A 10,274-nucleotide genomic window follows, 5' to 3' on the forward strand; every position below is an offset into this window, starting at 1 on the left:
GAAAATAAATCAGATGATATTGATAAAAAAGTGGAAATACTATTGTAAGAAAATGAAAAATTAGAACAACAAATCAAAATCTAGAAGGAGCGGTGGCGATCTTAGAAATGGAGAAGGCGGAATACTACTTGAGATTTCAAAATATCCCTGAAGACAGAGAAGAAAATATTGCAATTGTGATCATTGAGCTTCTGGCAGAAGCTTTGAAAGCAGACAGAGCAGAGATGCAAATCGAGATAGATGAAATATTTCGAATGAATTCAAGCTACACAAGGAAATATAAATTGCCTAGAGAAGTACATGTGAGATTCATAAAGAAAACAACAAGAGATGAAGTATTGAGAAAAGTGAGAGATGAGCCATTACAATAAAAAAATAAAGAAATTGTGGCCTTAAAGCAGATACCTAAGAGAGTCAGAGATACTTGAAGACATTACCACTTTTTAACTACAAAGCTGATTGCAAAAAGCATAAATTTTAGATGCTTAATGCCAGAAGGCATTTTAATCAATTGAAATAATACAAGATATCGATTGGATTCAATCTGGAAAGCAGAAGACTTTAAAGTAAGAAATCGAGCAGTCTCAGATAAAGGAGTGTAACAATGACAAGAGGAGAGCAAGGAACAAAAACGAATGAAGGAGACAATTGAAGAAGTAACTACACAAACAGGAGAACAGAAAGAGAAATTTGAACATGAGTGAAGGAACTGCCAGAGAACAGAGGACCACAAGATCGACTAGACCTAAATATAAATAATGAAAATGGAGAAATAAAATGGAATTTTTTTCAGTGAATATAAATGGACTAAATTCCCCATCCAAAAGAAACAAAATTTTCAGGAAACTACAGAAATTAAATATAGACATAATTTGCTTGCAAGAGGCACATATAAAAAAATCCAACAACATAAACTGCTGGAATACTCCAAAACTGGGAAACTTTATTATACATCAACGCATCAGAAAATTGAACATAATTAAAGCATAGTGATTAATCACAAAAACAATATGTAATTATATATTGTAAAATATTTATTTCTAATTACAAATAAATGAAATTTTGTCTTGAAGCATGGTGTAGCATGGGTAACAGTCTTAATATAACAACAGTAAACTACATTGCTACATTTTGCGACAGTATGCGTAAAAAGCCAACGTCAGTGCGAAGGTTGAGATTGCTTCTTTCTCGCCAGATCAGAAATTCTCGGGGCAGTCTTTGCAAGAGCACAACGAAGATCATCTTCCACAACAAGTCTACTTCTGCATTTAGATTTGATAACCAACAAGCTGGAAAATCCTGCTTCACAAAGATATGTTGTTGGAAATGGAAGAAGAAGGCGCAACACAGTCTCAGACAGAACAGGATATGACTGCAAACACTTGATCCAGAATTTTGTAACTGGCATCGTAGAGAAATCAGTTCTCGCTGCATCGCTGTTAATAAGGTCAATGAACTCCTCTTGTGCTGTCTCAGGAACATTTTCAACTTTGACTGTGAATGGGCTTCTGGCAAGTGCAAATGGGGTGTCAGGTAGATTTGGAAAGTACAATGAAATTTCGTCTGCAAGCATGTGCAAGTGTTCTTTCACAGAAATGATCATCGCAATCCTTTTGTCTGGTTCAATGTCATGTTCCTCAAAGAAAGCAGATAAGGTAGGCAACATGTAAATTTTATGTTCATCCAATTTTTTTTGCCAAAGCTGAAGTTTCATTTGGAATGATCGGATCTTTTCAGACAAATCGAGGCANGAGAAAGGCTCAGATGCTGAGCATAATCTATAAATGACCTGGAGGCAGGAGGAGAATATGGAATTATTTGTTGAGGATACAAAATAATGGAGAGAGAATTGTGATTTGAAGAAGATCTTGATGAGCCAAAATGGAAGAAACCAGCAAGATGAAGTCCAACAGGGACCAATGCGTGGTTGTGAGTAGGAAAACTCAGTGGGAAATGAGAGAGATCAGGTGGGGCAGAGCATGTGTGAAAAGAGCTGCTCTTTCTTATGCTTTTTGGAGGCTGCAAGGCCACAAAGATTTTAGGTCTCTGAAGCTTCCTCGGATAGGCATTTTGAAAAATATTTAAAATTATGTAAGGCAGCCTTCTAGCCATCAGCTTGTTCTATTACCTGCTTTACAAGACCAGCCTCAAAACTTCCTCAGAACTTTGTATGCTTTGTAAAACATCCACCAAGGAGGGGCTGCCTCATCCCAGCCTCCTCAGGGCCAAAAAAGGAAAATATTGCTTTTTAGAGATTCCACATAGCTTTTTAAAGCAGGAGCAAGGTAAACATTTGCATAAAAACAAAGGGTTTCCCTGCTGGTCTTTTACACTGAGCACAAAAAAGAGGATCTCACCTGGGTTAAGAAAACACGAGCTCAATTCAGTCAATTTCAGCTTCTTTTCTTTCCCCCAATCCTTCCCCTCCCCCTTGCAATGAGGTCAATTGCTTTAATACCACATTATAAATCTCCGCTTACTCCATTTTTGCAACTGCACGTGCGAGGATATGCATGCTCGGAAACCTCGTGCTCTGACGGACCACAGAGAGACCTTCTGAAAGCAACTTCCCCAAAAGCTCCTTCCCGGATCCACCCGGAGCCCCACGGGGATCCTGGGCCGGGCGAGGAGGGGGCAGATCCAGCCTGGGGAGGGAGGGACCCCCCTTTGCCCCCCTGGAGGGAAGGGATCCGCTCCCTGCAGGCGACGCCAGAGCCGAATCTCCCCAAGGAAAACCCGGCAAGCCGAAGAGGCGGATCCGCAGCTACCTTTCTCCTGGCGGGGGGGGGGGGGAAGCTCTCCTGGCGGGAGGGGCGCCCCAAAGGCCGGAGGGAGAGCAGGCAGACCTTCCCCGAGCGGGATCCAGAAGTCTCTCCCGAGGGATCCAGCGCCGATCCTCCCAGGGAGAAGTGAGACACGTGGAGGGAAGCGGAAATCCACCGAGTAGGAGGAGGCGGAGCTTGTGCTCTCCTCCTGGGCTCCGCCCATGCATTACAGACACGCCCCTTAGCAGCCTCAGCTCCTCCCCCCAAAAAAACACCTGGAGGGATCCATAGGCTGGGAAAGGCAGAGGGGGGGACGGAGGGGGCGGGAAAAGGCGTTTGGGGACTCGGCTTCTCCATTTCCCCCCACCCGGCCAGGGAGGCTCCCCCCGGGGAAGGGACCCCGGACCAGCCCCTCCCTCTCCCTCCTCAGTCGGGCTCCGCAAACATCCAGCCGGGGGGGTTTTCCTTTCACTCCTGGCTCCCCCCCCAAAAAAAAATCCATCGCGGAGCTTCAGTTTCCACCCAGCCCCGCCCGGACACAGCAGGGCGCTCTTCGCATGGGCAGAGGAACCCGGGAGGCGGATGCCCAGCGGAGAAACAGGGAGTCCCGGCTGGGAAGGCAGGGAGGGGGGAGGTTCTGAGGCTGCTAAGGGGCGGGGCTGCAAGGCGGGGGCGGAACCCGAGAGGAGAGCAGAAGCCCCGCCCTCGCCTCTCTCCTCCCACTCGCTGTTATCTCCGCTTCCTTTCCACGTGTCTCGCTTCGCCCTGGCAGGATCGGCGCTGGATCCCTCGGGAGAGGCTTTTGGATCCCGCTCGGGGCAGGTCTGGCTGCTCTCCCTCCGGCCTTTGGGGCGCCCCTCCCGCCAGGAGAGCTTTCCCCTCCCCCCCCCGCCAGGAGAAAGGTAGCTGCGGATCCGCCTCTCCGGCTTGCAGGGTTTTCCTTGGGGAGATTCGGCTCTGGCGTCGCCTGCAGGGAGTGGATCCCTCCCTTCCCTCCAGGGGGGCAAAGGGGGTCCCTCCCTCCCCGGGCTGGATCTGCCCCCTCCCCGCCCGGCCCAGGATCCCCGTGGGGCTCCGGGGGGATCCGGGGAGGAGCTTTTGGGGAAGTTGCTTTCAGAAGGTCTCTCTGTGGTCCGTTTGAACAGGAAGCCTCTGAACATCCGTTTCCCTCCAGTGCAGTTTGAAAAGGGAGCGAAGTGTAGCTTTAAAGCATTTATTGAGATTGTGATGTGATATTGTCACAACCTGACCTCATTTCAAGGGGGGGGGCAGCGGGAGGTGCTAGGAAAAGAAAAGGTTTAGCTGGTTGAATTGAGCCACTGATTGATTGTCAAAAATTCAGAATTCCCTCTTTGACTCTGCTGGACACTCCCCCCCCATCCCACCCACTTTGAAAATTATAACAAAGAATAATAAATTATTTCCATTCATTGTTAAATAAATACTTAGCTTTTTCATTATTGATTATGAAATATTATAAGGAATAATACATTGAATTATTTAAATTGTTAAATGCTTTCATAATTGTCAAATGTTTTTTTTAGCAATGCTTATAAATTCAGACAGCTCCCATTCACTGGAGGCCAGGAAACGTCCTGGCCTTGCAGCCTCCAAAAAGGGCAGGAAGCCCCTTGGGGGCTTATCAGAGGCTTCCAGGGGGCTCTGAAGGCCTGGCGGGTCTCCAAACTGGCCTGGAGTGTCACAGGTTCTTTATGACTGAACTGAGCTCATGTTCTCCCAACCCCAAAAAGGATAACAGAATAAAAAAATAATAGAGCTGGAAAGGAACTTTGAGGCCTTCTAGCCCAACTCCCTGCTCAGGCGGGAGAACCCCTAACATTACAGAGAAGCATTCTCCAGTCTCCAGTGATACAGCACCCTGAACTTCTGGTGGCAGCCTTTTCCTCTGCTTAATTGTTCTGGCTTTCAGGAAATGTCTCCTAATTTCCATCCATGGCTTCTGGTCCTGCCTTCAGGTCCTTTGGAGAATAGTTTGAACCTCTGCTCCCTTGTGGCAGCCCCTTAAATATTGGAACAAAGCTATCATGTCAGATCCTTTTTCTTTCTACTTAATCCAAAAAAAGAGGAATGAATAATCTTTGTTCATATACTATATACTATAAGGTTCTACATTTAGGCAAGAAAAACCAAAGGCACAGGTACAGTATAGGGGGTACCTTGCTCAATAGTTGTAACTGTGAGAGGGATCTCGGAGTCCTAGTGGACTGATGTGCAAATTCTGAAGTTGTGCTTGATAAAAAATACAGGAAACCAGAAGTTGCTTTCAAGCATTACTTTTTTATTTAGCTGAACAAAGATGGGCTTCTCTAAAAAGAGAAAAAGGCCCAAATATCAGAAAAGCCTTATTTTTATACCTTCTTTGATTACATAAGCAATTCACCCAGCAAATCTAACACAGATAAGATAAAGACTTCCCCATTAAGGCTGGCACACTGTAGATAAGAAAGGAAGAAAGCAGAAGTAGCTAGAAATGATCCCTTTTGGGTGTCCCCCCCCCAGGCACCATATGTTCCCTTTTGGGTGGTTTAGGTGTTTCCCTAAGCCACCATATATTCCCAGGTGGGTTAGGATATTGGGTGTTTCCTTTGCTGTACTTTTATGACCTTGCATTCATGGTTCTGCAAGTGGCCAGACATAGCTGGGCCATCTCCACATAGTCACAACTGCTACTGTTCCCTAAGTCGGGATCAACAGGAAAATCACTTAAATATAAGCCAGCAGTGTGCTGCAGCTGCCAAAAAAGCCAACACAGTGCTGGGCTGCATTAACAGAGGGATAGAATCAAGATCACGTGATGTGTTAATACCATTTTACAAGTCTTTGATAAGGCCACACTTGGAATACTGCATCCAGTTTTGGTCACCATGATGTAAGAAAGATGTTGAGACTCTAGAAGGAGTACAGAGAAGAGCAACAAAGATGATCAAGGTACTAGAAGCTAAAACATAAGGAAAGGTTGCTGGAATTGGTTATGTCTAGTTTAATGAAGAGAAGGACAAGGGTGGACATGATAGCAGGGTTCCAATATCTCAGGGGCTGCCCCAAAGAAGAGGGAGTCAAGCTATTCTCCAAAGCGCCTGAAGGCAGGACAAGAAGCAACAGATAGAAACTAACCAAAGAGAGAAGCAACCTAGAACTAAGGAGAAATTTCCTGACAGTTAGACAAATTAATCAGTGGAACAACCTGCCTCCAGAAGTTGTGAATGCTCCAACAGTGGAAGTTTGTAAGAAGAGACTGGACAGCTGTTTGTCTGAAATGGTGTAGGGTTTCCTGCCTGAGCAGGGGATGGGACTAGAAAACTTCCAAGGTCCCTTCCAACTTTATTATTACTATTACTATTACTATTACTATTATTATTATTATTATTATTATTATTATTATTATTACTACTACTAATGTTTAGTTTGCTTTTTCCTAAAAAGCTGGGCAGAATCTCTACAACCAATATCTTCCTTTTTTTCCCTGAAGAGGTTGTGATGTAGAAGCACCTTGTTGATGGATGTTTTACAAAGGACACGTTTTATAGAGATTGTGAGCCTGGTCTTGTTATCTGATATCAGAACAAGGTGTAAATATTTTTCGAAATCGGCTGGGGTCCTTCGGGAAGGTTCCGTTTCTAAAACACTAAGAGAATAGTTAGAGTTTTCCTTTATATAAGAGACGAAGAGAAGAGAAGGTGGTTGTCCTTTCGTCGACACTGGTTTCTAAATGGACGTTTGGTTGATAGGTGTCTATTATCTTTTGAATCTTTGCTTCACAAAATGCCGTGAGAGACTCGTCAAATGAAATGTCAGCATCTTGACCCCAACAATTTTGTGATTTTGTATGTTTCTCGAAAGGAAATCCTGTTCTCATCTTCTTTCTTGTTCCAACAGCAGGAAAGCAGCTGCCAATCGGTTACGGAGAAATCAACCCGGTCAGCAGTGAGGGGTCATCCCTGCCGTTGATTCAGAGGGGGAACAACTGACCCAGAGAATTCTTAGCTGCAATTTTAATGGTGAGTAAATGGCTGCGGCTGTTCTAAGGTAAAGCATCCTCTGAAAATAAGACCTGGTGCCTCTTTTGGAGGCAAGAAAAACTATAAGACCGAGTCTTATTTCCGGGGAAACATGGGGGGATATGTCCACTTCACTGTTCCACTATTTTAGCCACTTTAGTCACTTTGTCAAAGAGAGCACTAAGTTTTGTCTAGCATGATCTGTTTTTCACAAACCCATGTTGGTTTCTAGTAATAGCTTTGTTGGTTTCTAAGTTTTCACGGATTCCTTGCTTGATTGTCTTTTCTAGGATCTTCCCAGGTATTGATGTCAGTCTGACTGGTCTATAATTTTCTGGGTCCATTTTTTCCCCTTCTTGTAGTATTAGAACCGCACCTTGTTGAAGGTAAGGACAAAAGAAAAACATTGGCACACCCCTCCAAAAAGGTGGACAGGAGACCTCAGCAGGAGTTTCGCAGGCAGTCTTTTCGGGCTGGAACTTCCTGGGACTGGCGCCAGCCCTTTCGAGCAGGGCAGCCCTGGGATGGATCCAGAGGTTCCCGATCCTTTTCCCCCAGACAGGATCGACAACAGGGCCGCCAGAACGCAGGAACCAGAGGACAATTCCAGTATAAGCGACCATTCCAGGGAACTGGAGGACGTTCTTTCAGGAGGTCCAAGTGACGCCATTGTGGATCCTCCCATAGGCGGTCGATTGACTCTGTTCACCGACGTTTGGGAGGCCACCACCAATATACATTTTATAAAATGTATGTGTCACGAGGAGGCTGGGATCAAGAAGTCATGATGGGATGGAGCTCAATGGTGCAAAAATTGGAAAAAGCGTGAAAAAAGGAATCGGGAATGGGTTGCTTACACTAACCCAAACTCTCTTCCCTCCTCCCTTACTTATGCGATTCCTTAATTTTGGGGATTCTTTATAGGCACTCTTTGTATTATGACCACAATTCAGACCAAAATCTCAGTCTTTGAGAGAACCAGCCATTAAGTGAGATGTCACATGACCGCTTTACTCAATGATTGCAATCCTGCACTTGTGGTTGTTAGGCTACTTCACAAGCAGACAAAGTCCCAGTTAAGGAATGTGGGGTTGCCTGAAGTGGGCAGTGGAGGCCCTGTGAGTCCTGGCACAGGAAATGTGGAAGTTGAGGGGGCCCTGAAGAAGGTTAGAGATGCTTTGGGACACGTTGCTTAGCAACAGTATGGAACAGGCGGCTTGGAAAATGTCGCAAGGCTGCAAAGGCCTCCACTTTGGAGATTAAGGCCTCATTTCTCAATGGCAGCAGAGACAGTGGACTGAAGTCCAGTCCTGGGGTCAGTGGCAGATGGGTGAAATAGCTGAGGGCGCCAGGCCTCCACTTAAGATGCAGTCCCGGCATTGTTGTCAATCAGGGCTGCTTTTCATGGCTGTGGTTGTATATAGCTCAGGCTTCCAGGGGTGGCTGCAGTTTTGTATCCCACTTCAGGAACCCCCCCCAACTCATGGGTGGCCTATGCCTGATCTCCAGGACCCCCACCACCACCATTGCCTGCTCCTCCCCCCACTCAAGAACCCTCAAGATCACTTAATGATTGCAACCAGCAGTGTGGGATTATGGTTGTAGATCCAAGGGATCATGTGACTCCTCACCTAACCGCTGCTTCACTGAACAACTGAAATTCCAGTCCCGACTGTGGTCATAAGTTGAGGACATCTCTCCTACAGATGTAGGGCCTCCATCACTGTCTCGGGTGTACTGGGGACCCTACCCTGGGCAAAGGGTGGGACTGGAAGACCTTCAAGGTCCCTTCCAAGGCTGAGATTTTGTGATTCTCTACCATTCTCAAAAGGAAATATTATTCTCGATTTCTTTTTTATTCTCACAGCAGATAAAAGATTGTAACCAAAGATTTATCTGCAATTCAACATATAATAGAAAATCAACACAAGGCAGCTGTCACCAGAAAGCATGGAGTCTGGGAAACTCTTGGATCCCCCATCAGACACAATCAGCACTCCGGAAGACCACAAAAAAACCCATGAATGCTCAGAGTGTGGGAAATCCTTTTCTCGCAGATCAGTTCTTTTTACTCACAAGAAGATCCATGTGGGAAGTGGATCCAGTCAAGGTTTGGAGGGTGAGAAATCCTCTGGAACAGACACCAAAGGTCTCAGAAACCCCCCCAGACTAAAACCCTATAGATGTATAAAATGTGACTTATGCTTTCGTCGAAAGTCAGACCTTCTTACACATCAGAAAATCCACACGGGAGAGAAACCCTATCAGTGTCTGGAATGTGGGAATTTTTTTTGTCAGAAATCCACCCTCAGAAACCACGAGAGAATTCACACAGGGGAGAAGCCTTACAAATGTTGGGAATGTGGAAAGAGCTTTTCTCAGAACGCAAGTCTTTGGATCCATGAGAAGGTTCATGCAGGAATAAAATCGTACAAATGCTTTGAGTGTGGGAAATGTTTCACCCAGAGTTCAGGTCTTCGGACTCATGAGAAAATGCACAGAGGGGAGAAAAAGGAAAAGTGCCTGGAATGTGGGAAATGTTTTTCCCGGAAATCAAACCTGATGCGACATCAGAGACTTCACACCGGAGACAGACCTTATGAATGCCCAGAATGTGACAAACGATTTACGTTTTCTTATGAACTTCGGAGACATCAGAAGAGGCACAAAGGAGAGTTACGCTATAAATGTGTGGAGTGTGGGAAAAGTTTTAGTTTCGTAGGAGAGCTTCAGATTCATCAGAGAATCCACACAGGGGAAAAACCATACAAATGTGGGGAGTGTGGGAAATGTTTTTCACAAAAACAACACTTTATAAGGCATCAGAGGCTCCACACAGGAGAGAAGCCATACAGATGCATAGAATGTGGAAAATGTTTTACTCAAAAGGGAGACCTTTGGAAACATCATAAAACCCACACAGGGGAGAAGCCATATCAATGCAACGAATGTGGACGCTTCTATCGTACCTCATCCGACTTTAAAAGTCATGTGAAAATTCACACAGGGGAAAAAAATTACAAATGTTTAGACTGTGGGAGAACATTTGCTCATGCGTCTTCCCTCAGAGACCACAGCCGAATCCATACAGGAGAAAAGCCCTATAAATGCTCGGAGTGCGATAAATGTTTTTCTCGGAAAGATACTCTTGTGAAACATCAGCGAACCCACACTGGAGAGAAACCATACAAATGTCTGCAGTGTGGGAAATGTTTTGCCCATCCTTCGTCACTTCGCATACACACCAGAAATCACACAGGATAGTGGCCTTATAAGTGTGTAGAGTATAAGTGAACCGCTTTATTTGGGAGGGCAAGAAAGCGAGAGTTAAATTCAAGATTATTCAAGATGTTAGAGAACGTGGAGGACTTAAAGCTCCAAATTTGACACTGTATTATGATTCTTGTGCATTAACATGGATGACGGATTGGATTAATTTGTCTAACAAGAGGATATTGAATGTTGAAGGATGGGACTTGTACTTTGGGTG

The 10,274-nt window shown here is 45.2% G+C and overlaps 1 protein-coding gene across 1 annotated transcript in view; it reads left to right on the forward strand.

The window, feature by feature from the left end:
* The window catches only part of LOC107298494 (zinc finger protein 208-like), a 35,993-nt gene that overhangs the window by 10,816 nt on the left and 14,903 nt on the right, over nucleotides 1–10,274 (forward strand). Inside the window, exon 3 of the mRNA XM_029286544.1 lies at nucleotides 8,953–10,000. Coding sequence (XP_029142377.1) covers nucleotides 8,953–10,000 — 1,048 coding nt within the window. The remainder of the gene's footprint in view (nucleotides 1–8,952; nucleotides 10,001–10,274) is intronic.

Source organism: Protobothrops mucrosquamatus, unplaced genomic scaffold (genome assembly GCF_001527695.2).
Source record: "Protobothrops mucrosquamatus isolate PMUCROS unplaced genomic scaffold, P.Mucros_1.0 scaffold4018, whole genome shotgun sequence".
NCBI lineage: Eukaryota > Metazoa > Chordata > Lepidosauria > Squamata > Viperidae > Protobothrops > Protobothrops mucrosquamatus.